At 42.8% G+C, this 27,870-nt stretch overlaps 1 protein-coding gene across 3 annotated transcripts in view; it reads left to right on the top strand.

The window, feature by feature from the left end:
- Positions 1–16,704, top strand: part of Slc4a1ap (solute carrier family 4 member 1 adaptor protein) — a 29,566-nt gene extending 12,862 nt beyond the window's left edge. Inside the window, exons 9-14 of one of the 3 annotated variants that reach the window (XR_003844260.1) lie at positions 3,465–3,576; positions 6,689–6,929; positions 9,601–9,687; positions 11,330–11,426; positions 13,627–13,696; positions 16,407–16,704. Coding sequence is in view for 2 of the 3 variants with exons in the window: in XM_021202133.2 (XP_021057792.1) it covers positions 3,465–3,576; positions 6,689–6,929; positions 9,601–9,687; positions 11,356–11,426; positions 13,627–13,696; positions 16,407–16,456 (631 nt within the window). In the remaining variant the exon portion in view is untranslated. The remainder of the gene's footprint in view (positions 1–3,464; positions 3,577–6,688; positions 6,930–9,600; positions 9,688–11,329; positions 11,427–13,626; positions 13,697–16,406) is intronic. The other 2 variants (XM_021202136.2, XM_021202133.2) reach the window with 2 other exon arrangements.
- The last annotated feature ends 11,166 nt before the right edge of the window (positions 16,705–27,870 follow it).

Raw genomic sequence — 27,870 nt, 5'->3', positions numbered from 1 at the left:
GACAGCCAGAGCTATACAGAGAAACCCTGTCTCGAAAAACCAAAAAAAAAAAAAAAAAAAAAAAAAAGAATAATATAAAGGTTTTTTTTTAAGTATTTAAAAATAATTTTTATTTTTTGATAGTTTCATAAATACATCTATATGTAATATATTTTTATTAATTTTTCGTTATCTTTTATCTTTTTTACAGCCTAGTCGTTATTCCCTTCCCGTTCTGCCCTCCAACAGTTCCTCATCCCATTCCTCCTCCTTTCCCTGTCCCCAAGAGGATGTCCCCACACACCCTGCCAGGCCTCCCCATTCCCTGGGGCCTCAAGTTTCTCAGGGGTTAGGTGCTTCTTCTCTCATTGAGGCCATACCAGGCAGTCCTCTGCTGTATAACTTTCTGCAGAGCAAACTTCTTTTTAAAAGCAACATGCGCAAAAGAATCATACCTCCAATATATAAAAACTTATGCAAGGTAATAGATAATCAGCCACAGAAAATGAAATATGTGCACAAAGACCTGGGCATGGCAGTGCATGCCTGTAATGCCAGCATTTGAGACGTAGAGGCAGGATGAACCATCCTCTGCTACATAGCAAGTTGAAAACAAGTTTGGGCTACACTTGGCAATGTGTGTATGTGTGCACGCGCTTAGGCAGAGACAGGTGGATCTCTCTGAGTTTCAGGCTAGCCAAGGATACTTAGTGACACCCTGTCTCAAAAAAAGCAAAAAACAACACCACACACTACCAAAACAAAAAAGAAGAGGAAGGAAAAAAAAATTAACATTTGGGGCTTGGGATATATAGTTCAATGGTAGAGTAGGCTCTGTGTTCAATTCCCAATACTGCAAAAAAAGGAAGAAGGAAAAGAAATGTAGGTTTATTTATTTAGGTTTTGTTTGGTTTTGTTTTTGAGACAAGGTGTCACTAAGTAGCCTTGGCTGGATTGGAATCTCACTCTGTAGACCAGGCTGGCTTCAGGCTCAAGAGACCTGTCTGCCTCTGTGGCCTGAGTGCTGAGGTCAAGGCGTGTGCAACCATACCTGGCCTAGCTCTAGACTCTTGTCTTTACATACTTAGAAAAGTATTAATATATAATATTATTTACAATAACAAAATATGATCCATCACATCAATGCTTATCAAGAACAAAATTAAATATTATATAATAGAATACCATGTAGCTATTAAGATAAGGAAGCAAGTATTTTTACCAATTGTGGGGTTGTTATCAAAATATAATAAATAGCAAAAGATATATTAACTATAGAACAGTGTACTATCTGTATAGAGGAAGAATGTGTAGGTAAGGAGGTCATAACTTCTGTGTGTGTGTGTGTGTGTGTGTGATCTTCCTTACAAATACACTTTGAGGTGGGAATTTGTCTATAAGTGACTTACTCAAAGATTACTCTGTATTGAAATAAAGAACAGGGAACAAGCTGGGCAAAGTTGTGCTTTGAAGAATTATAGTGGCACCACAAATGTCCTAGAGGCCAGGGGCTTGGACTTTACCCCCCCCCCCCCCAACATTGACCGCAGGCTTTGGGAACATAAGCATTCTAAAAAAGACGTAGACATGGACCTTGGTGCACAACATCTTTAGTAGCTGGTCATTCTGTTAAAGAGAATAAGTGAGCCGGGCGTGGTGGCACACGACTTTAATCCCAGCACTCGGGAGGTAGAGGCAGGTGGATTTCTGAGTTCAAGGCCAGCCTGGTCTACAGAGTGAGTTCCAGGACAGCCAGGGCTAAACAGAGAAACCCTGTCTCGAAAAACCAAAAAAAAAAAAAAAAAAAAAAAAAAAAAAAAAAAAAAAAAAAAAAAAGAGAGAGAGAGAGAGAGAGAGAGAGAGAGAGAGAGAGAGAGAGAGAGAGAGAGAGAGAATAAGCGAGGGTTCCAAATGGCATCTGCTGTTCTGTCTCTGGAAATCTTTATAAAAGCTGAGTGAGTGAGTTGTCTCTGGGGAAAGGAACTGGGTGACTGGAGGACAGCCGTTAGAGAGTTGAGAGAATATATAAATTCTTTATCCATAAGTCAGTATGCGAGTAAACTTGAGAGTATATAAATTCTTTATCCTTTCTAAGTTAGTGTGTGAGTAAACTTGCACCAATGAGAGACTCTTGCACCAAGTAGCCATAGTGTTTTAGGTGTAAATTTATGGTTATGTGATAACAGTTTTAGCTTTGACAGTTTCAATTTTTTTTTCTTTTTTTTGAGACGGTTTCTCTGTGTAGCCCTGGCTGTCCTGGAACTCACTCTGTAGAGCAGGCTGGCCTCGAACTCAGAAATCTGCCTGCCCCTGCCTCCCTAGTGCTGGGATTAAAGGCGTGCACCACCACGCCCGGCCAGTTTCAATTTTTTAATAAGCAATTTGAAAACTACATTATCAGTTATATTGCAGTCTGGACATGGTGGTGCACACCTGTAATCCTCTCATGAGGGAAACTGTCCAGGTGGTTCTCAAGTTCGAGGCCACCTGCACTAGAACAGTAAGTTCCAAGCTAGCCTGGACTACAGAGGGAGACCATGTCTGATGACGTGGCAGAAATGCGTGGTGGCTCATGCCTGTGACCCCAGCGCTTGGGCGCTTGAGACTCTGTACTATGCAGTATAATACCCTATGATATTAAACAGTATGTACTATTAAAGTTTCTTCAGGTAAAGTTTTACAAACTAATTTCTTCAACATACTAGCCACATTTCAAGTGCTTGGTGCCCAAATGTGGCTGATATTTAATCAAATGGGCAATGCAATATAAACATTACAAGTTTTCCATAAAGTTCCATTGTACAGAGCTGCCTTAGGTTGTCAGTGAGTGTTTGATATGCCCCTCATCCCTCTATGAAACCTTTAGCTGTTTTGTAAGCATCTAGCTGTTCAGATGGGTTATGTGCTGGATGGTGATGACACACACGCTGGAGGGCAGAGGGTAGCCTGGTCTATAGCAAGAGTTCCAGAACAGCTGGGGCTACACAGAAACATTCTGTCTCAAAAAACAAACAAACACAAAGATAGGCTATACTTTTCTTTTTCTTCTCCAGTGACTGTTGTCACTGTAGTCACCATCTGACAAACTCAAAGTCCTGTGCCATTTTGGAAATTACAGGCTCAGGGAGCTGTGTCGCCTCCTCAGTAGGCTTGCTGTCCTCTGGTTTATGTCTGGATACTCATCTTGTGGTCATGTCTGTTTTCTCAGAAGTGTCCTTGTCAGTTTCTTGGTATTTTTAACACTGTTCCTTATTATGTGTGTGTTGTAGGTTGAGGTGTAGTACAGTGGGGGGTCAGAGGTCAACTTTGTGGGGTCATTTCTCTCCTTCCACCTTTCTGTGGGCTCAGAGAGTTGACCAGGTTCTCAGACCTGACTGTCAAGTGCTTTTACCGGCTGAGCCATCTCGCCAGCCAAGTTTCATGGCACGTAAGGCAAAACCTAAAACTTAACTAGAATAGATATTTATAATTGTTGCTCTTCCTAGGACTGAACTTCAGACTACAAATGCAGAAAACAAACCCAGGAAACTTGCATTGCCTCTCTTTGGTGCCATGAAAGGAGGAAGCAAATTCAAATTAAAAACTGGAACAGTGGGGGTAAGTCGTGAGTTAGAGTGTGTTGAACTCATTGTCCTTGAGCTGTCCCTGAACTAGATTTTCTGTCTTAGTCCTGGTGTTGTGGGAAAGGGCTGTTGGATTAGCATGAGTGTCTCTTGCTGAGATTAGTGAACTGGACTGCAGAGGTGGCTCAGGTGTCACTCCCGAGTATGAGGTCCAGCGTTCGGGTCCCAGTACCCCATGTAAAGTGAAGCATGGCCCTGTGCAGTATGAACCCAGCACTGAGGGCTGCGAAGGCAGGGTTGTTGGGGCTGGCTGACTGACAGCCTAGCTGGGCTGCAGGGTCAGTAAGGAGTGAGGTGGAGTGATGGAGGAGGGCAGCTGACACCTCCCCTGGCCTTGTGTGCACACAGACACTGGCAACTTGGAAAGAACTTGGGTATTTTTTTTTTTTAAAGATTTATTTATTTATTATATGTAATTACACTGTAGCTGACTTGAGGGCATCAGATCTTGTTATGGATGGTTGTGAGCCACCATATGGTTGCTGGGATTTGAACTCTGGACCTTTGGAAGAGCAGTCGGTGTACCCGCTGAGCCATCTCACCAGCCCAGGGGTATTTTTTTTTATTAGTTTGTTAGTTTCTTTTCTTTTTTTTCTTTCTTTTTCTTTCTTCCTTTCCCCACCTTTTCTTTCAGTAGTCTCACTATGTAGCCCCCCCTTTTCTTTTGACAGTCTCACTGTGTAGCCCTGACAGTCCTGGAGCTAGTTGAATGTTTCTAATGTATGTCATATTTAGGAATGAAGTGCCTATGTTGATATTTTCCCCCATGATTTATTTTGCTTACTGCTGGAATATTGTTTTTTCTCCTTATTTAAAAATAGTAGACCGGGTATGGTGGCACACACCTTTAATCCCAGCACTTGGGGGGCAGAGGCAGGTGGATTTCTGAGTTCGAGGCCAGCCTGGTCTACAAAGTGTGAGTTCCAGGACAGCCAGGGCTATGCAGAGAGACCCTCTCTCGAAAAACCAAAAAAAAAAAAAAAAAAAAAAGATAGGGTTCCTTTTTCCTTTGTGTAGCCCTGGCTGTGGACCAGGCTGGCCTCATAGAAATCTGCCTACCTCTGCCTCCCAGTGCTGGGATTAAAGGTGTGCGCCACCACACCCAGCTCCTCTTTCTTTTTGACCCGTTGAACCTAATCTGTGCTGTCCATATACTCTTGGATGTGTGTCCTTGTGCTGGGGCAGAGGTGGCTGACTAGAGGGCGTACTCTTAGAGAAAACTCTCTCCCCCACTCCTAGTGCCCATCATTTGCTGACAGCTCCTCGCTAGGGAGAGAACTTTGTACCTTCCTCCCCTTTCCCTAGCTGAGGCTATAGTCCAGTCTTATTAATACGTGTTCTCACTTGAGGCTCCCTCCTCTCCAGTGACTCTAGCTTATTTCAAGTTGATTAAAACTAGCAACATGATGACATCAGTCTAAACGATTCAGCTTGCAATGCCTTGCAGGTTTCTTTCTAACAGTTGTAGAGAGTTGAGGTTCAAGATCAAGATGCTGGCATAGTTGGTAGCTTGTGTCTTACAGACGGCTGCCCTTTCATACAGTTGCCTCTCCCTTTCATAGTGTCAGGCTTACCATCTTAGGGCCCAGGGCTTCTCAGCCATTTGACTAAGGATGACTCATTGTAACTTAATCACTTATCTCAAATGAGATGACATTCCAAGAGATCTTAGGAGTTGGGACCTCACACATGGATTTATAGGAGTGTATATAAATCAATTCATAAAACACAGCTATAGCGTTGCATATCTATCATTAACATACTGGGCAGGGAGATAGGAACTCAAGTTCTGGGCCAGCCTGAGCTACAGAGCTAAACAACAAAACAACTGAGATGGAAAGACCTGTAGCTGTCTTCAGACACACCATAAGAGGGTATCAGATCCCATTACAGATGGTTGTGAGCCACCATGTGGTTGCTGGGAATTGAACTCGGGACCTCTGGAAGAGCAGTCAGTGCTCTTAACTGCTGAGCCATCTCTCCAGCCTAAAAAATGGTTTCTTAAAAGGCTTTTTAATGCGGGGCAGTGGTGGTAGATGTTCTTAATCCCAGTACTCAGGAGGCAAAAGCAGGTCGATTTCTGAATTTGAGGCCTCGTCTACAGAGTTCCAGGACAGCAAGGGCTACACAGAGAAACCCTGTCTTCTTTTGGACTGGAAGCATACATACAGGCAAAATGCTATATACATAATAAATAAATAAATAAATAAATAAATAAATAAATAAATAAATAAATAAATAAATAGATTACTTAATTTTATATTTAAAGAAATATTAAGGGACTAGCTAGTGGTCAAAATAAATAAATAAATAAATAAATAAATAAATAAATAAATAAATAAATAAATAAATTACTTAATTTTATATTTAAAGAAATATTAAGGGACTAGCTAGTGGCCCAGGGCTATAATCTCTACTTGGGAGGCAGAGGCAGGAGGATCACTCCAAACTCGAAGTCATCCTGGTCTACACAGTGAGTTTCAGGCCAGCCAGCACTATGTAGTAAGACCTTGTCTCAGAATATCTAGAGGGTCAGGGGAGGGCAGTAAAAATGATTTTTTCTTGAAAACATATATTTGATTTACTTCCCTGAAGACTTTGTAATCCATCAAAGTTCTTTGACATATGACAGGATTGGATCCTGCTGCTGTCATTCACCTGCAGTAGAGTTCTGTTTCCCTACAGGGTGCTTCAGGTATCTTATATTTAACAATCCTAGAATCCTATGTGCAGCACTGAAGGTGGAACGCGACCTTGCGTCTGCTAGGCAGGCACATCACCACTGATCTATATACTGGTGTTGTGTTACTCATCTTTGTTGTTTTGGTTTTTGCTGTTGGAGATCCAGTTTAGATTCTTATATATGTTCTCTGGTAATCTGTGGCCCCAGATATTGCTGAAAACATTTGATAAGATGAATAGATGAACAAAATTTCCTTTGGAGGTCACACTTCTAGCAGATTTCTGTGGGGCTTGTTATCCTGAAGAGGCTGCACTGTATATGTTTAACCTAACCTCCCAGAGGAGATTTGTCCCTTTTTACCTTCATGCAGATCTTCCTGTTTGTGGTTTTATTTCCCTTGTAGAAGTTGCCACCCAAGCGTCCAGAACTCCCTCCAGCTTTAATGAAAATGAAGGATGAACCTGAAGTAGAGGAGGAGGAGGAAGAGGAGGAAGAGGAGGAGAAAGTGAAGGAGGAGCATGAAGAACGAGTGGAGGATGGAGGTGTCAGGCTTCCTCAAGAGCCTGAGCTGGAGCTGGAAGCAGGAGTGGAGCACCTGAGCGCTCCCTCAGAGCCCTCGAGCTCCAAGGAGACGAGAAGCCATGGTAGTGTCTTTATTTCCCCTGTGCTGGCTAGTTGGGCAGTTGTGTTCATTTTGGTAGAGTAAAAAATGCAAAACCACGCTGGGCAGTGGTGGCACACGCCTTTAATCCCAGTACTCGGGAGGCAGAGGCAGGTGGATTTCTGAGTTCGAGGCCAGCCTGGTCTACAGAGTGAGTTCCAGGACAGCCAGGGCTACACAGAGAAACCCTGTCTCGAAAAACAAAACACAAACAAACAAAAATTCAAAACCAGTTGTGTTTGTTGTTACAGAGGATCAGAGTGTATGTACATGTGAAAATAGCAGTTTTTTCTCTTTTTAGCAAGCCTTACATCCAATCAGGCAGCACTTGGTTATCGCCAACAGAGAAGCTACTGTAGTACCTTTTGGTGTGTCTTGTCATGTTGGCCTGTGTTTTCTTCACACTTGTTGCAGCTAAGTAGGACTGTCAGCTGCTTCCCTCCCTTGTCAGTTTGTGTAGCGCCCTCTGGTGCTGTGGAAGGTGTCCTGCAGGGTCAAGGCTTTAGAAGGTCCGGCTTCAGCCATCCAGCCTCAGGTCCTGAGTGTGCAGTGTCTTTAGCCATAGGGACTTACCTTCAACCTTTGGGAGTCAGTGACGGGCAGTGGCTACAGCTTTACTGTTTGTGGAGGCACTTGGACTGCCCTGACCGCTCTCTTGAGTAAGAGTTTCATCTAGTGCCTAGGGCTGGAATTTTTGTTAGGTAGTGTATGGTCTTCTGAGAATTGATGTCAGCACAAATGAAGTACCTTTACTTAAAAACACAGGTTTTAAAACTTGGTTTAAAACCTTAAAGCTTGGGGACTGGAGAGATGGCTTAGGGGGCAATAGCACTGACTGCTCTTCCAGAGGACCCAGGTTCAATTCCGGCACCCAAATGGCAGCTCACAACTGTCTATAACTCCAGTTCCAGGGGATCTGGCACCCTCATACAGACACATTCAGGCAAAACATCAATGCACATAAAATTAAAGCAAAAACCAACCAACCAAACAAAAACCCCAAACAACAACAACAAAAATCTTAAAGGTTAAATAATTAGTAAATCCATAGTTGATGAAGGATTATTGTAGGCTTTTGGTCCTCTGTCTTCTTATTTTATTATTTTGTTTTGTTTTGTTTTTCGAGACAGGGTTTCTCTGTATAGCCCTGGCTGTCCTGGAACTCATTTTGTAGACCAGACTGGCCTTAAACTCAGAAATCCACCTGCCTCTGCCTCCCGAGTGCTGGGATTAAAGGCGTGTGCCACCACGTCCAGCTTCTTACTTATTTTTTAACATAGAATTATATTTTATGGGGGCTGGAGAGATGGCTCAGCGGTTAAGAGCACCAACTGCTCTTCTGAAGGTTCTGAGTTCAAATCCCAGCAACCACATGGTGGTTCATAACCATCCCTAACAAGATCTGATGCCCTCTTCTGAGGTGTCTGAAGACAGTTACAGTGTACTTACATATAATAAATAAATAAATCTTTAAAAAAAAAAAAGAATTATATTTTATGTAAATGAATTCTGAATCATATTCAGATTCTAGAGCCTGCTTTTCCTATGTCCTCGAAGTATTACTTTTTAATTTTTAAAAATACATTTATTACCTATGTATTTATGATTATGTGACTACTGTGGCACACACATGGAGGTCGGAGACGGAGAGAGCTGGATCTCTGCTTCCACCATTGTGGATTGTAGGGAGTCGGACTCAGGCCATCATCAGGCTTGCTGGCAAGTGCCTTTACCTGCTAAGCCTTTCTGGCTTTGTGAATCAGGTAAGGGATAATAAAAATATTATTTTTATAATATGATTTTCCTTTACTAAAGGTCATAGTAGTTCACCACACACACACATACACACACACACACATCATGATTTTTTTCTTTTAACTTTTTAAACATTAATTTCTAAATTTAATTGAAAACTATTAAATTGCCTTTATTGCGTGTGGTGGTCAGGCACATGTGTTCCGTGTGCACTGGGAGATGAGAGTATGGCTCTCAGGGGTCATGGCTCTTGCCACGTGGCTTCTGGAGATATCCATCAGCTTTGGCAGCAAGTGTCATTACTTGCTAAGCCATCTCATTGGCCCTGTTAACTTTTGTTATTGTGAAAATGTAAATAATAAATCTTGATACTTAATTCTGGTATCTTTTAAATGTATATTCCTTGTAGTTAAATTTGTAAGTTAGGAGGTAGATACATACGTTTTTTTAAGACTTTTTGTTGTCAGACTAACCATTAAGTTTTACTTGAAAGTTTTTGTTTTTTAACTTTTTCTTAAAGATTTATTTATTTATTTAATATTTATGAGTACAGTGTAGCTATCTTCAGTCACACTAGAAGAGGGCATCAGATCCCATTACAGATGGTTGTGAGCCACCATGTGGGTGCTGGGAATTGAACTCATGACCTGTAGAAGAGTAGACAATGCTCTTAACCTCTCTCCATCTCTCCAGCCCTACTTGGAAGTTTTTTAAAGTGGAACTTCAGTGGTTCTGCTAGACTTCCGGAAACCCCTTTACTGAAGATTTTAAGGTGAATTGAATCTGCTGTAGTCTAACTAAATGATATAGAAGTGTGTAGCTGCTTTTCTTGTCTTTGCTTTCTTGGACTCTACCATGAATTAATTAATAACAGTATGCCCTGGCACTGCTTTTTATAGAAAGTATATCTCAACTCAGCCAAGTGGAGCAGAGTAAAGATTATCAAGAGATGAGCAAAATAATGTCATCATGTGAGGACCCTTCAGGTAAGTAGGATAGCTGATTCTAGTGCTTCTTCACACACAGGCGCTACCTGGTTTTATACGGAGGGAGGTGGCAGCATCTGCCATGGGAGGCAGAACAGAAAACGGCATACAGATGCTAGGGATGTACAGAGGTTTCTGTTCAGTACCATCTCACTTGCCTATTACTCTACTCCTAGCCTATTTCCTGGGCCTCCCCATCTGTCTCACAGAGCATTCAGTTCCTCACACCTCTCTCTGACCAGATGGAAGAGGCCTCTCCAGCATTACATCTCTCAGCCCATTGTGTCATACCATGGGAATGATGCAAACCTGTAGTAATAAATCGGTTGATAGGTTGGTTGATACTTAGAAAGGCTGCTTTTCTCGGGCTTTGCCTGTTAAACTGTAGAATAGGAAAAGCAGCCCCATCATATTTTAGCTTATAGACTAGCTTTGGTAGTTAAAGACTGACAGTGAAAGGTAATTTCTTATGAGTGTGTGTGTGAATGAAATAAAGATCTGTTTTATTTTTAAAATTACGTGTGTGTGTGTGTGTGTGTGTATGGGGATATACGTACATGAGTGCTGCTATTCTCAAGGCCAGAAGTACTACAGTTACAAATGCTTGTGAGCATTTGTTGTGTGTGCTAAGAATTAAACTCAAGTCTGTGTAAGATTAGTGTGTGCTTTTAACTGCTGAGACATCTCCCCAGCCCCTATATGTTTTTCAAATGTATGTGTATGTGTGTCTGTGATTATATGCTACATGTATGCAGGTGCCTACAGAGTCCAGAGGTGGCATCGGATTCCCTTGGAGCTAGATTACAGGTGGTTATTAGTTGCTTGACATGTGCTGGGAACCAAACTCTGGTCCTCTGGAAAAGAAACGTGTACTCTTAACTATTTCTTCTTCCTCTTCCTCTTCCTCTTCCTCTTCCTCTTCCTCTCCTTCTTCTTCCTCCTCCTCCTCCTCTTCCTCCTCCTCCTCCTCTTCTTCCTCCTCCTCCTCCTCCTCTTCTTCTTCTTCTTCTTCTTCTTCTTCCTCATCTTCCTCCTCTTCCTCCTCTTCTTCTTCCTCCTCTTCCTCCTCCTCTTTTTCTTTTTCTCCTTCCCTTTCCTCTTTCTCTTCCTCTTCCTCCTTCCTATTCATCTTTTTAAAAAAAGATTTATTTATTTTATTTTTATGAGTACACTGTCACTGTCTTCAGACACACCAGAAGTGGATATCAGATCCCATTACAGATGGTTGTGAGCCACCATGTGGTTGTTGGGAATTGAACTTATAATCTCTGGAAGAGTAGCTAGTGATCTTAATCGCTGAGCCATCTCTCCGGCCCCAACTATTTCTTCTTAATATACATTTTTAAAACAGATATTTAGTTTATTTTGGTTATTGTGTGTGTATATGCATGTTGGTATGTGCACATGGATACCGGTGCCTGTGGTATCCAGAGGCGTTGGATCCTCTGGAGCTGGAGTTACAGGGAGTTGTGAGCTCTGCCAGTGGGGGTTGGCTGCAAATGTGCTTAACCACTGAGCCAGCTCTCCAAACCTTTATATATATCTTAAGGTTATAGACAAACCAATTACTGAGGTGTCTATGGCTTCAATTACAGCACCATCTCAGGGTTTCATTCTATAATATGTTTACTTCTGATAACAGCTGTGTATACTTTACCACCCTTAAAGCAGCACCAGAGAATGAATATAAAAAAGACAGAGATGAGCTGAAGAAAAAGAAATCTCCTGGGCCTGGCAAAGTAAGTACTTCACTTTTCAAAAACAAACTTCCTGTGGTAGTTCTTTGACTCTTGAAGACTGCCTTAGAGTTTTCAGCAGCGTTAGCTCCTTGCAGAAATTTGGACTCTTCTTTATTTTCGTTTTTTAATTCTCCGTCTACCCTGCTCATGTACAGGCTACCTCATTAATTTATTAATTGTTTTTTCATATCTTGTATGCAATGCAAAGAAATCTGAGGAGCATGTTCTTACCTCTCTCCTTTTGTGACACAAAAGGATTATTGATGTTCTCCATTGTGATCTGAATGTTTAACCTATTGTGGAAATCGTATTAAAATATCAAGAGCTTCCTGCTTCACCAGCTTCTCAGAGAGGGACAAGTGGGTTGTTCTGTCCCATCCTGGGTTCATTGTGGGGTGACTAACTCCTAAGAGGAGTCGCAGAGCTTGGTGTGCAGTTGTGCTGGCAGCAGGGGGATAGCAGGGACAGCCAGCAACCAGAAAAAGCACCTGGGGCAAAATGTGTGCCACCATGTGCGAGGCTCAGAGCCCTAATCCACGAGAGACACAGATGTGCTTAGTTTCCTTAGAGCTAGCTGTGGCAAGTGTAACTAAGTGGAGAGACTCATTTGCAGACTCAGAACCAAGATTCTATTGAGGGTGCATGTAAGGCATTCCCTGGCCAACCTGTGTCCGCTTTCCATGCTGGCAAGAGGACAGTGAGCACATTGAGTGACTGTGGGGACAGAGTGAGCCATCCTTGTCTGTCCCGACTTAGTCAAGCCAAAGGCCAACCTGCTCATCGGCCTCACAAAGGACAGCAACAGGCTTTGCAGCTGTCTGCTGCACCAGGTCAAAGACAGACACCAGCTTTCTCTTACTACTCCTTTTATTTCTCTTTTTCAGGTGTTGTGTGTGTGTGTGTGTGTGTGTGTGTGTGTGTGTGCTTTTTTGTTATTGTTTTTGTTGTATTTGAGGCAGGGGCTTTCCCTGTAGTGCAGGAGTGCCTCATACCCCTTGTGTCTCAGCCGGCCAGATGTTAACACTACTTTATAGGGTCTTATACCGGCCTCAGGGACAGCTTAGTTGGTGACGTGCTTGTAGGGCAGGTGTGAGGACCCTGGCGGGTTGGGATTCTCAGCACGTGTCTTCAGTTCCAGTACTGAGGAGGCAGACAGGCCAAACAGCCTAGCCAAATAAGTGAGCTCCAGGTTCAGTGCAGAATCACCTGTCACAAAAAGGATGGTAGGTGGCTTAGTGCAGACTCTTACGTGCTGTCAAGACTCACAACTCGAGTTTGATCCTGGACTCATTTGGTGAAGGAGAGAACTGGTTCTGGCTCGTTGCTCTCTGATCTCCACATAATGCCCCAGGATGTGCACTCTCAAAAGCACAAGTAAATAGAGTTTTAAAAGTTTGAAAAAGGGCTGGTGAGATGGCTCAGTGGGTAAGAGCACCCGACTGCTCTTCCGAAGGTCCGGAGTTCAAATCCCAGCAACCACATGGTGGCTCATAACCATCCATAACAAGATCTGATGCCCTCTTCTGGAGTGTCTGAAGACAGCTACAGTGTACTTACATATAATAAATAAATAAATCTTTAAAAAAAAAAAAAAAGTTTAAAAAAAAAAAAAGAGCCAGGTGTGGTGATGCACGCCTTTAATCCCAGCACTCAGGAGGCAAAGGCAGGTGGATCTCTGTGAGTTTCAGGACAGCCTGGTGTACAGAGCAAGTTCCAGGATAGCCAGGACTATAGAGAGAAACTCTGGAAAAACCAAAAAAGTAAGTAAATAAATGAATAACTAGTGGGACATGTGCAGTGCACATGCCTCTAATCCTAGAACCTGGGAGGCACAGACAAATGGATCTCTGTGACTTTGAGGCCAGCCTGGTGTATGTAATGTGTCCCTGGCCAACTGGGACTTCACAGAGACTTTGTCTCAAAATAAAATGTGGAGAGCAATTGAGGAAGACACTCGACACTGACCTCTGGCTTTGTAGGAATCAGAGTCATTCATAGAAATTGTTCTCTTAGTTTTGTTTACTGAGAGGCAGAAAGACAATAATTCTTACAGCTAAAGTCTTTAGAATCCAACATAATGGGACAGACTTGCAACCCTAGGTAGGATGATCACAGGTCCCCAGGGTTCCTGAGCTACTTAGTGACACTCTGACTCAACAAACGATGCTTGTGAGTGAAACAGTATATTTCTTCCTTGCAGTTTCCACCCATACTTTCTTCCAAATATCCTGAGGACGACCCAGACTACTGTGTATGGGTCCCACCTGAAGGTATAGTGTTTATTTTTCCTTCCTTTAAGAAGTGTGTGTGTGTGTGTGTGTGTGTGTGTGTGTGTGTGTATGCATGCATGCATGCGCATGCTCACACAACATGTATGCCTGTTGGAAGACAGAAGAGGGTATTAGATTTCCTGGATCTGGACTTACGGGTGATTGCAAGCTGCCATGTGGGTGCTGAGGACTGAACTCAAGTTCTCTGCAAAAGCAGCAGTGCTCTTAACCTCTGAGCCGTCTCTTTCTCCTATTAAGTAGGTTATATAATTTAAGAAAGCTTACAAAGTGTATATAGTAAGTCTCCCTGTGATGGACTTAGAGGATTTAAAGAGACACATCACGTGAGTAGAATGGGTGCATCCTGTGTAGATCCTCACTTACACAACTTTTAAAAGATTATAATGGCCTAGTGGTTAGCTCAGTTGGTAGAGTGCTTGCCTTGCATTCACAGAGCTGTGGGTTCAATCCCTATACTGCATATGCCAGGTATGGTGCTGTAGGCCTGTGATCCCAACATTCAGCAGTAGAAATAGGATGATCAGAAGTTCAAGGTCATTTTTTTTACTACATAGCAAGTTTGAGGCTAGCCTGGGCTACACTTAGACCCTGCTTCAAAATACATAAGTAAATATGTAAAAATAATTTTTATAAAGTAATGAGACAGTCATACACATTTTAGTTAGGGTTTTTAAAATTATTATTTAATTAGATATTTTCTTCATTTACATTTCAAATGCTATCCTGAATGTCCCCTATACCCTCTCCCCTCCCTTTTAGTTAGGGTTTTACTGCTGTAAAGACACCGTGACCAAGGCAACTCTTATAAGAACATTTAATTGGAGCTGGCTTACAGGTTCAGAGGTTCAGTCCATAATCATCAAGGTGGGAGCATGGCAGCGTCCGGGCAGGCGTGGTGCAGGCAGAGCTGAGAGTTCTACATCTTCATCTGAAGGCTGCTAGCAGAATACTGGCTTCCAGGCAGCTAGGATGAGGGTCTTAAAGCTTACACCCACAGTGACACACCTGCTCCAACAGGGCCACACTTTCTAATAGTGCCACTCCCTGGTCCAAGTATATACAAACCATCACAGAGACCAACTGAATATTGATGATAGAAATTATTGTTCAATCTTTAGAGGTCTGAATGGTGTTGAATGATGGTTTTTGGAAAATGTCCTTATATTCTGGACATGTTCACAGATGTAATGACATCTGAGATTTACCTTTAAATGCTCTGGTGGTAGAGAATAAGAGCACTCAGATGGGGATTGTAGATAGAGGACTGGCCACATTTTATTACCACTAAAGCTGGGGGAGGGGAGCTCTTTATGTTTCTCTGTTTATTTTTGCAAGAATTTTACATTTTTTTAACTTAAAGAATTAGATTCTGGTTCATCAAATCATTTTTTATCTAAAGATAACAAAATACCAGTTTCTTATTATTAACTCTTAATGTAATAATATACAAAATGCCTATACAAAAGATATTTTAGTACCTTTTCTATACAAATGGAGATTTCTTTTCTACTCATTATTTGTTCTTAGAACAATTATTTTTGCTCATTTACTTGACATCATAGTTGTTTTTTAGTGTGTGTGTGTGTGTGTGTGTGTGTGTGTGTGTGTGTGTGTACTCACAGTCGTACGCCATAGAATGCATTTGGAACTCAGAGGGCAATGTGCAACAGTTGATTCTGTACTTTCACTGTGTAGGTTTGGAGACTTATTGGACTTGACAGCAAGTGACTTTACCTACTAAGCCACCTCACTGGTTCCCTGTTCTGTCTTCTTGGTTGTTTTTTATTTTTATTAATTATTGTTACGTATATGATACACAGGTGTGATAGAGATGTGTTCTATGGTGATCATTTGGAGATTGAGGCAGGAGGATTATGAATCCAAAGCCTGCCTGGTCAGACAGGTGTATGGCGCCGTGTCTAACTAAACGGTACTATAGTTCTTTTTATGGCAGACTTTTATTAAAATAGGTACCTCATTGGATATTTGCTATGTTTCTAGTCTTTTGCTACTCATTACAAACAACTCTATAATAAGTAATCAAACTGAAGAAAATTGATAAATGCTGAAATTGAAAAGGATAAAGATTACTGGACAAACAAGTAAACAGAATATACCAGGTACAGAGACACATCTGTGGGAGTGCTGACGTTAACATCCTGGGTCAAAGGCGTGCCCAGGATGGCATTCTAAGGATACGGTGCCAGCTCTGCTAGTGCACACACACGTATAAGAGATGATTGCCTCCCCACAGGCTAATCACATGTTGCTTTTCTTGGTGGATGGTGTTTCTAAGATATGAGTAACTATTACAACTTTAGGTCCTAGAAATATTTGCTTTTTATCTACTAATAAATGTTGAGTAAAAAGAAACAATATTGTGAGATTATGCACAAAAAGTAAATTTTCAGAGCAAAGTGTTGTGGTACTTGCCCTTAATCCCAGCCTTTGGGAAGCAGAGGCAGGCAAGGCAACAGAGAAGTTCTGTCTTGAAAATCCAAAAATTTAAAAAAAAAATTGAAGGTAAATATTCTGTTATAAAAGAAACGGCCTTACTTGTTTTACTTTAGACATATTGATATCTGGTTTTTTTTTTTTCTTGACTTTGGAAAAGTAAACACTTTTCTCTTTGCTTTTCTTTTCTTTTCTTTTCTTTTCTTTTCTTTTCTTTTCTTTTCTTTCGATGTAGGTCAAAGTGGAGATGGCAGAACCCATCTTAATGACAAGTATGGCTATTGATTGGTTCAGAGTCCCAAAGGAAGACCTTGTGGACCACAGGATGTTTGGGAGGAATCATCAAGTCATGGCCAGGGATCAGATGACCATTTGTAAGATCTGGTGACTGGCTTTTTCTTCTGTATCCCTGGTTTGCTATAACTCCCTGCCCATTGGATTCTCCTCAGTTTCGGTGTTTATATTTGTTTGTGTATATATGTAAAAAGAGCCATTTACACTAGAATCAGTAAAGTAAGAGGCATGGCCCATTATGAACTGAGGTGATGGTGATAATTCCCTTAATGGTGACTTAAGGTGACAGGCTCTGATATAACAGGGCCTGTGCTGGACCCTGCTGCCACTCAGGGTAAGTCCTGTAGTGAAAGTGGGCTATCCTTAGGTCTCAGTGCTGCCTGCCAGCACTGTAGATGCACAGCACAGCTCTCCGTTCAAGGGCAGGAGGGGGGAGTTTATTCTCATCAAATGTAAGTGACCAAAGATAACTTGTTCTGGTTCTGCAGTATTCTAACCTTTCACGGTCACAGAGTTCTAATACAGCAGCCAGTCAGCCTGGTAGTGTTGAGTGTGGGAACTTACAATAACACTTCTGTTGGCTGACCGCTGCAGTTTATGCATGCAAAGGCTAAATGCTTTTTTAGCACCATGATCTAACCAACCAAGCCAGCTGGCCAATCCAATGTTGTTTTATATCTGTTTCACAGTTCTAGTAAGGCCCATTCTAGAGACCTGATAGAGATGAGTCCAAGCAGGCAGGAAGGCAATCTTCAGAGAGAGCAGTAGTTGAAAAGCCCTGACCATATTAATATTGTTAGCCATCAAGATTGGGGGTCTTGCCGGGCATGGGGACGCACGCCTTTACTACCAGCACTCAGGAGGCAGAGGCAGGTGGATTTCTGAGTTCGAGGCCAGCCTGGTCTACAGAGTGAGTTCCAGGACAGCCAGGGCTATACAGAGAAACCCTGTCTAGAAAAACCAAAAAAAAAAAAAAAATTGGACATAAATGGCACAAGCCATTAATACCAGCCCTTGGGAGGCAGAGCCAAGCAGATCTGTGAGTTGGAAGCCAGCCTCGTCCACATAGTTCCAAGATAGCCAGAAGGAGGAGGGGGAGGGGAGGAAGAAGAACAGTGGTGAATGTTGCAGGTGAGGGAAACAGGCATTTTAACCCCTCTATCCTATTCTTCAGCTAGGCTGGACATGATTTCATTTTTAGTTCATGTGCTTTTATTTATTTATTTTTTGTTTTTTGTTTTTTGTTTTTTTAAGACAGGATTTCTCTGTGTAGCCTTGGCTGTCCTGGAACTTGCTCTGTAGGTCAGGCTGGCCTCTAACTCAGAGATCTTCCTGCTTCTGCCTCCTGAGTTGATGGGATTAAAAGTGGACCACCATGTCCTGCTGAAATTTTATTTTAATGTTTGTATTTGAAAAAATTTATTCTTGATTTTTTTAAATCTAGCTTTTCTTGTTGACCCTACAAGTTTCTACTTGTAGGAACTGTTGGTCTTTAATGTCAAAGGTATTATAACTCATCTTTGTGACCAGTAATGCTGTTTGTTATTACATAGTATTTTAGTTTGAGGAAGTAAATGGATAATTACATTACAAAAGGAATATGATCACAATACATTATCAGTTACTCCTATAAATTGAAGTTTGAATATTTGATAGATTTGGTTAGATATTCTTTGGAAAATCTAGCCACATTTACGGGTGGGTAGTCATCAGGACTAGTTATACTGAGAAAAATCTGGGTAGAACTATAATAGACAGACTGGTTTTTGTTGTTGTTTGTTTGTTTGTTTTTGTTTGTTTTGTTTTGTTTTTTGAAACAGGGTTTCGTTCGCTTCCTGGCTGGCCTGGAACTTACAATGTAGATGAGATTTGTTGGAGATTGGTTCTCATGCTTTGATTCAACTGGGAATCTGCTGAAGGTCCTTGTCCCTAATTGGTTTTTGAACGGTCAATAAAGATGCCAGCAACCAATGGCTGGGCATGGGGCAGGACACTTAGAGTTGTGTGGGTAGGATGCAGAAAGAAATGGAGAAAGCTCGCCATGACTCAGGGTAGAGGGATGGGATGCAGGAGCAGCAGGAAATGAAGCCAGCCAGCCATGTGAGATTGACCCATGGACCTGGGGTAAGCAGGGGAGGTTTCAGAATGCCCAGCTTTTGAGGTAGCCGAGGCATTTTAAAAATAAGCTAATGTGTGTGTGTGTCTTTCATTTGTGGATCCAGATAGCTCCTGGGCAGGTGCGGGCGTGCCATCCCCCTGGGGGTACAAAGCACAAAGTGGTGTGGTGTGGCAAAAACACACTGCAGCACGGCTGGCCTCAAATCACAGAATTCTGCCTGCCTTGCCTCTTAAGTACAGGATTGGGTTTGTTTTAAGGAGAAGATTGGGGTAAAGTGTATACCAACATGTCCACCCCACGTTAAATTTCTGTGGCACAAGAGATGATCAGCCCTGTCTAGTAGGAAACCTTTTATGTAACTTGGTTTTAGCTCCTAGTTGTTTAGGTATTTTTGTCTGGGAGTTCAGTGTAAAAGATTGCTTATATGGTACTTTGTTTTATAGGATGCCCAGCAGTTGCTTTATGAAGAAATAATTGATGCTTTCTAAAAGGGTTTGATCCTAGATTAAGAGACCTATGAAGACTCTTTGGGTAAAGAAACGGAAAGCTTGAGTTAATTTTGAAACAAATTTTTATAGTGTCATTTGTATATTTAGCTATCAGTCCAGATAATTAAAGATTATAGATTCAATGAAAATGCATAGGCCCAATTTTACAAATGTAGTTAATATTTGACCATGAAATGAGTTCTACAGTTGCCATGTAATTTATCAGGAATGTCCCAAGTGCAAGGTCTGCAAAGGAAACCATTGTCTTCTACAACAGATAAGGCTTAATCCAAGAAAACTCTCAAAAACAAATTGGGGACAGCTGTGGGGAGAAGGGATGGGGGATTGGGTCAAAAAGCTGCTGCTGCTCTTCCTCTTCCTCCTCCTCCTCCTCCTCCTCCTCCTCCTCCTCTTCCTCCTCTTCCTCTTCCTCTTCCTCTTCCTCCTCCTTCTTTTCTTTTTTCCTTTGAGATTGGACATTGTAAGGAGATGAGAGGGTGGTGAGTGATCTGTAAACACCTCTCATGGTCTAGATCACTTGGCAGAATCTAGGGAAAAAAATCACTTTAGTTCTAGAAATGCCAATTACTGTAGTTTGGGGAAATTATTACCATTTAACTAAAATGAGGGAGTTTTACAAAATGGCATGGCCATGGCTAATAAATGGAATTAATTCTTTCTAATATAAATTGTCCAAAGGGCAGTGGTGGCCCATGTCTTTGATCCCAGCACTTGGGAGGCAGAGACAGGCAGATCTGAGTTCAAAGCCAGCCTGGTCTACAGAGCGAGTTCCAGGACAGCCAGAGCTACACAGAGAAATCCAGTCTTGAAAAACTAAAACAGAAACAAAAAGAAAGAAAAGAAAATTTCCTACTTCTAAGGCTGGCTCCCTGACTTAACTGGGGACACACAGACTTTGTTTTGTTTTTAAATTTAAGACCTATAGCTTGAAGAAGTGAGTTAGGTTTTACTCTTACATCAGAATATCATTTAGTTTTAATCTAAGAAAGTTCATCAATCATAGAAAACAAGCTTTATCTTTTACAAACCTTGTGGCCTGAAAGATCTTTTGCAACATACTTTCTGGTTTTGGCCTTATCTTTCTGTTTCTATTTTAGAATAATCCTTTCCTTCAGGAATAAAAATCTATTTTTTTCTCTAAAAATCCTTTCTTTTTTTTAAATAATTTTATTAGATATTTTCTTCATTTTCATTTCAAATGCTATCCAGAATGACCCCTATACCCTTCCCCCCACCCTGCTCCCTTGTCCACCCACTCCCACTTCTTGGCCCTGGCGTTCCCCTGTGTGGGTCATATAAATTTTGCAAGACCAAGGAACCTCTCTTCCCAACGATGGCTGACTAGGCCATCTTCTGCTACATATGCAGCTAGAGACACGAGCTCAGGGGGTACTGATTAGTTCATATTGTTGTCCCACCTATAGGGTTGCAGACCCCTTCAGTTCCTTGGGTAATTTCTCTAGTTCCTTCACTGGGGTCTCTGTGTTCTATCCTATAGATGACTGTGATAAAAATCCTTTCTTAAAAACATTTTTTCCTCTAATTAAAACAAAACTAAACAAAAACAAAAATATGTATACCTTCCTCATATTTAGTTCTTTCATTTTTCTTTTTTTTTTTAATTTTTTTTAAAGATTTATTTATTTATTTTATTTAAGTACACTGTAGCTGTCTTCAGACACTCCAGAATTGGGCGTCAGATCTTGTTACGGATGGTTGTGAGCTACCATGTGGTTGCTGGGATTTGAACTCTGGACCTTCTGAAGAGCAGTCGGGTGCTCTTACCTACTGAGCCATCTCACCAGCCCCTCTTTAATTTTTCTTACAAATGTTCTCAACTTAGGTCATTTCTTTAAGAATAACTATTTTAATGAAAACCCAGAAAGCTGTATGTATACAGGGGAAAAAAAGGGGGCATTGTGCTGTAAATATCTAACAGTAATGATGGGCAAGAATGTGCTGATCCCCCGATGATGTTTTTTATTTTCTTTTACCAACAAATTAAAATAAGTTCTCAGGTTTGTTTGACTGTTAATAACTAGAAGAAATTTAAACTAAGTTTATAATACATGAGCTTTATAAATTGGTGTGAATCAAACCATTGCAGGAGGCGGGGTTTATTTTGAAAATACACCAAATAGCATACTGCCACATCTAGGTGCCTCAAGATGAGGGAATGAAAAAGACAGACAGACAGACACAGGAGCGCTGGGATCAGTGGACTGGGCTCTCAGATAGAGAAACCAGCACCCTGGAGTGGGTTCATTATCTACAGTTGAACAGGGAGATGGGGTTGTTGCAAACAGTTAAATTCAAAAGGCAGGTTTAGCTAATCTTGGTAGGCACAGTCTCTGTTGGCAAGCAGTCTTCAGGCCATAACATCCAGGAGGAGAAAGCTATCTATGGTGGACGTTTTCTGCACATGCTATGAGTGTTCACACTTGGACCCCTGAGGAAAGCTTGGTGATCTGCTCTCTCTTAGCCATGACCATGTCAGCAGCACACATTCACAACTTTACTAATTCTGGGATTCCTCTGCTCTCCACAGCATATGTCTTTGTATCCAGAAACACAGTTGTCCCAGGATGATAGAACTTTCCTCTAAAGCTTTGTTATAAAGCTGTTATAAGTACTGTTATAAAGCAGTAGGCCAGGCATGGTGATGCACACCTGTGGTCCCAGCACTTGAGAGGCAGATGCAAGAGGACGACCACAGTTTTGAGGCCATTCTGGTCTGCATACAGAGGTCCACATTAACCTGGTATGATACGTTGTCAGAACCTGTTTCAGAAGCAAAGCACAAAGCAACAGTGATGGGTAGGAGGTCAGGAGGTGCTAACGCTGCAGTCCTGGGAGGCGAAGCACTGAGGGTTGTGGGCGTCCAGAACGTGTGTGTTAAATGTGTGCAGGAGCTGCCTCATGCCTTCAGAACCAGAAAATGAAGGGCCCGAGTTCAAACTGTGGAAGTAAAGGAAAACCTTGAAAGTCGGTTTGCCTGTGCTTTAATTGGGCAGGCTTTAGATAGTCATATGGAGCAATCACCATTTGTTTTCAAAAGAAACAAGGAAACAAATCCCCAGAGAGTTAAACTGAGGGACCAAAAAAACAAAGCCCTGTATATTGGAGTCATAAATAGGAATGTCAGATCATGGACTTAGCCCTACAGACATAAGACAAAATGACACATAAACACTTACATGCAGTCAGTAGAGGGGCTAGAGAGATGGCTCAGTGGTTAAGAGCACTAACTGCTTGGTAGAGAGAGGTCCTGAGTTCAATTCCCAGCACCCACATGGTGGCTCACAACCATCTGTAATGGGATCTGATGCCCTCTTCTGGTGTGTCTGAAGATAGCTACAGTGTACTCATATGCATAAAATAATTTTTAAAAAATCAGTAAATAGCAGAAATTATCAGAAAAGCATAATATGATTATAGTAAATTAGAATGCACCCAGTACAAAGAACCAAGGCAGTGAATGTGTAGTCACGCTCTTGAGGTGTAAGAGGGGCCTGGAGAAGGGCAGAAAGGCCACAGGGTGAAGCTTGCTGTGTTAATGTAATAGCCTCCCTTGTTTGAGAGCAACAGAGGAAATGTTCTTGCACACAGGAATTTCTAATTAAATTAGGAAAAGCAAGAGAACATTGGTTTGTGAGTAAATAAGAATTTTATATTCTCCTCCCAGGATTTCTCCACCCCCACCCCTCTTACATCTAGAAGAACTACCCCTAACTAACTCTCCTTAGAAAACACACTGAAAGCCAGAGCATAGTGGCTTGTAAGTCTAGTACTCAGCAGGCAGGCCAGGCCAGTCTCTGACTTTGAGGCCAGTCTGGTCTAGATATTGAGTTCCAGAGCTGTGTGTGTGTGTGTGTGTGTGTGTGTGTGTGTGTGTGAGAGAGAGAGAGAGAGAGAGAGAGAGAGAGAGAGAGACCCCGTCTCAAAAAAGAAAAAAGAGAAAAGAAAATAAGGCATCTAAGGGATAAGGTGAAATAAGCAAAAACGAAACAAATAGAAATAGGACCAAGCAAACAAAGAAAAAGAAAAGACCCCCCAAAAAGGCACAAGAAACAGATACACAGTAAGGATGCACTCCTTCACACATTCAGGAGTCCCATACAACACAAAACTGAAGTCATAATATATATGCAAAACATGTAGGGTAAAAAAAAGGTTAAAAAGAAGCCCTACATGTTCCTTCCGTCCCAGAGTGTCTTGATATGGCTCAAGACGTCCTATAATGAGTGTTTGCAGCCCAGCTTTTGTCCAGGGTTAGATACCATCAGGACCTCGGCTCCCTCGAGGCTTCATCCGAGCTGTGTTAGTTTCTCCCTTGCTACAGATTGTGGGTCTGGCTTACTGGAGAAGAGACCAGGAGAGGCGGAGAAGGAGAAAGGCAGCACGGGAGGGGAATCCATGAGAGGAGGGGTGAGAAAAGTTAAACGACTCCAAATTAATCTTTAGTTCTCAACCTCTAAAGTTTTTTGTTTTGTTTTGTTTTGTTTTAAAAGCAAACCCTATCAGTCGGTGTTGAAGGTGTGTGCATCTGAGACAGACACTACTGCTGAGCTGTTATCACAGGCCCAGAAGTTCTCAGGGATTTCCTCTTCTTTAATGTCTTTGATAGCATTTTTAATTGAAATTTTCATAATTTCTTTTGTTGTATACTTGTAAATTCCAGTTAAAATTGGCTGCCTGGTCATGCTCTTTTTGTTCTGTCACCTGGAACTTCTAGTTTAGTAAGGAGAAGAATAAGCAGTTTAGGTATGTCAAAAGTTACTTCTCCCCACTTGCAAGTTAAATTACCATAACTATCAAACATAAAGCCAGCTGGAGGGGCAAATGGTGTTCCCTCCAAACACCCTGCACCTGTTCCCCGCTTTCTAGCTTCTCCCATGCAAGTTGCAGCCAACTTTCTAGTGTGGTGGAGTTTGCTGCTTATGAGAGTAGCTCCTTTGGTTCTTGTTCTGAAGTCAGTTCTTTCTTACTATGTCATGTGTGAGGGGACTCAGGACACTGGATGGTCACCCCTTCTGTGAGTCTGGGTATTGTGTCTTGCCCCTCTGAGGGTGTTGTGCACCCTGGGGCATGCCACCTGCACCCTGTTGGGCTGGAGGGAGCAAATGTCCTTGTCTTCCTCGTCTTTAGCATCAAGCATCATTGACATGGAAGGTGAAAGGGGCTAGGTTGTAAAAAACAGGAGAGGGTACAGAAAAACAAAACAACGGACACACTTGAGGAATGGCAGGGACAGAGAATGCTAATATTCTCAAAACTAGTCGGTGCTCCATCCAAATGTTGTGAAATGAAAGAGTATATATACAACAACCAACTCAGAATGAACCAATAGACTTTCTACTGAAACCAAAGCCCAGTAAGAGCTCACCAGTGTTTATCTGATAAGACAGCCCAGACAGTTTGACACACAGAGCCCTTGCAGATAGCCAGCATGGATCTTACCACCTTCGCCAGTGATAAAGTATCCTGGCAGATCAGCATAAGGAAGGGTTTCGGTTGGCTTATGGCTGAGGAGCATCTGCACCCTGAAGGGAGTCAGAGCAGTGGGAGTTTGAGGTATAGTTGCCTCTGCCATTAGGAAGCAGGGAGCGTGAATGTCTGTGCTCAGCTAGCTTTCTTCTGTTTTAAACTACCCATTTATTGGTTGTGTGTGTGTGGCAGGGAGGGACAAGGGGAGCATGGTGTGGATGTGAAGGTCAGGAGACTCCGGTCCTCAGGCTCAGCAGCAAGCATATTTACACAGTCTCACCAGTCCTTGCTCTCCTTATACAGTCTAGGACACAAGTCTAGGAAATGGTGCCACCTATTGTTAGTGTGCCTTCCCACCTGGGTTAACAGAGTCAACATTACCCTCACAGTATGCCTAAAGGCTTGTCTCCTAAGGGAGTCTAGATCCTATGCAGTTGACAGTTAACACTTAAGTGTGGTGTGGCTGCACTGTGCCTGTGACCCCATGCGTGGGGAGGCAGAGACAGATGGATCCCTGAAGCTTACTAGGCAGCCAACCCAGCTGTGCCAGTGAGCTTCAGGGAGATGGCTTGTTCCAAGGAAAGGGCTGTGTAACAGCACTCCCCACTAGGCTTGACCATCCAGGTTCAACCACAGGGACCCACTTGGTAGGAGAACCGGCTTCCACATGTACGCCATGGCATGTCCATGTGTCTCCATCCCAGCAGGCACATCTCCATTATCACAAGCACAGGCCTTGTAATGCATTCTAAAGGAAAGAGCAGTCTTCCCTAAGCCAAAGGCTTGCTGTGTGTGACTGCAGCACTTAGCCTGGAAACCACGAGCAAAGCGAACACGCCGCAGTGATGGAGGGCTCGCCAGGGTCCCTCTGGCTTTGCAGAGTCGTAATGACAACCCCAGTCATTATCTTCTGCTTCTGAAGGGTCCTGAGAGTAAGTGTTGATACACAGTAAGATTCCCCTAAACTGGAAACAATATAAAATGTATGTCCCTCCTGCTGAGGATGGCCGAGAGACCGTGAGGTGTACATAAAGATGCCTTGAAAACCATAATTTGAAAGAAAAAAAAGGAGTCAATGTGAGATGAAAACACACTTTCCTTAATTGAAGAGAATTGTACCCCAGAGCTCTGGTACTAACCAGGACCCCCCAGAGCTGTGTCAACCATTCTTTGATCCCGAGTCTTCTCATTTGATGTGGCATTAAGAGACGTTTTCAAGATGTCTCTGGTCTCTAGCAGACCTTGCCATGCTTTGGGTTAAGAGGTTTGCCACGCCATGCTTCATGGTGGATCTGAGACCTCTGTTCCATGGAGGCCGGAAATCTCTCTCCTCCACAGTACTTGGCATCGGGAGAAGACTTAGCCAGCTTGGCATGTGAAGGGAAATGGCTCCTTCCCAAGGGCAGCTTCTTCATCCCTTTCATCTGGTTCAGATTGTTCAAGTAAAGCTTTAAACCACACTGCCCTCACCCCAGGCCTCTCCCCAGGCTTCCTGTCTGCTCTCTGGCTCATCAGATACACCTCACACGGAGTGCCTGGCTCTGACGCCTGAAGGTTCCCCAGGATCAAATCCCCGTGATGCTTTGCAATCCCTTTAGGCTCCCCGTACTTCCGGTCATCATGAGTCCAGGCGTGCTTTTATCATGCCCTTTATACCACCTGATTAGGTATGCCTGATAATCTAAATCTCTGACTTGGAGGCCAGCCTGGTCTACATAGTAACTTCAAAGCCAGCCAGGGCTGCGAAGTAAGACCCTCTCTCAATAACAGACACCCCCCAAATCCTCTTCTTTTGAAGTAGGCTGTTTTCTTAGAGCTCTATTAAGCAAACATGGTGTTATTTTGTAGAAGGGACTTGAACACCCCACATTTAGGCATGTGCAGGGGGCCCTGAGTAGTCATGGTTAACAAGGAATGAGTGTACCTAGAGGTGTATTTATTAGAAAATTGTGATTGGTAAAATCGTTTTTATTTTCTTCGAAGTGCCATTTTAAAATAGAGTCCCTTTAAAGCAGTCTTGAGTTCACAGCGAAGTTGAACAGCCAGCCTGTAGTCCAGTCCCTGCCTTCACACGTGTGGCCTCTCTGTTGTCAGCATCCCCCACTACAGTAGCTCCACCCCCTTCCATGGAGGAGCACCGGCTTCAAGATGCTGACTTTAATTTGGGGTGTAAGTCTTCTGCTGGCCCTGGGAAATGCTGATTTGGATGGCTGGCTTGGCTTTCCTTGGTCAGGTTGGCTTTTGTCCCTCAGATCCCTTCAGAAGCCCATGCAGCAATGTTAGGGAGCGACCACACGAGGGCAGTAGAGAACCACGACTCTTCAGCTAACTTGCAAAGTCTGAAGGAAAAGGCTCCAAGTCAGAAAAAAAGGATCAGTGAGAAAGTCTTCTGAAGGAGCTGAGGGGAGCAAGTTGTTTCAGCTCAGCAGTGTCTTTCCAAACCTGACAGCTGGAAGCAGCACGTTAGCCAGGGGACATTGCCAAGGCCCAAAGGCTGCTCCCCAAATCTCTTTCCAACCCATTGTTTCTGCCCTCGTTTTCTCCTTGAGAGTCATTCTCCAGTTACAGTGAGAACACTCTGGGAGATCTGGGCCATCCCATAGTGCTCTTATAATTTTATGGTTTACAGAGGAGTCTCACATCTCTTCTTCCCCAGATCTGTCCTCTGTCATTCTTGAATGGCAAAAAGGGGGTGGCTGTCCTTGCTGTTGAAGGAAACAGATTGGAAACTAGTAACTTGTTGGAAGACACACCTAGTTTGCCTTGCTAAACCAGAAACCCTGTTTTGGGCAAGCTGACTAGCCATTGAGCTCTCTAGATCTGTTCATTCCTGCCCACCCCACCCCCCACCCCTCCCAATGCTGGGAATACAGGCACATGGAGCTGTGTCCATCTAGGGGGTCAAACCTGGGTCCTCATGCTTATTGAGCAAGCCCTCTTAAATGCTGAGCCACTCCCATCCCCTGCTCCTGAAGTCAACTGGCAGTGTGGGTCCAGTTAAGAGCAGGGCTGGAAACTATAGCTTGCTCAGGTGGTGACATCCAGCCAGATGCCCACAAAGCCCTGGGGACATAGCTGCACACACCTAATCTCAGTACCCAGGACACAGATACAGGAGGATTCTTGGTTAATAGGGAGTTTGTGGGCAGCCTAGTATATATGTGAGACCATGTCTCAAAAAAAGGAAAGAAAGCCGGGCCTGGTGGCGCAGGCCTTTAATCCCAGCACTCGGGAGGCAGAGGCAGGCGGATTTCTGAGTTCGAGGCCAGCCTGGTCTACCAAGTGAGTTC

This window comes from Mus pahari, chromosome 7, assembly GCF_900095145.1.
Source record: "Mus pahari chromosome 7, PAHARI_EIJ_v1.1, whole genome shotgun sequence".
Taxonomy (NCBI): Eukaryota; Metazoa; Chordata; class Mammalia; order Rodentia; family Muridae; genus Mus; species Mus pahari.
The sequence above is the reverse complement of the archived record's forward strand: the minus strand, read 5'-3'. Positions and strand labels throughout refer to the sequence as shown.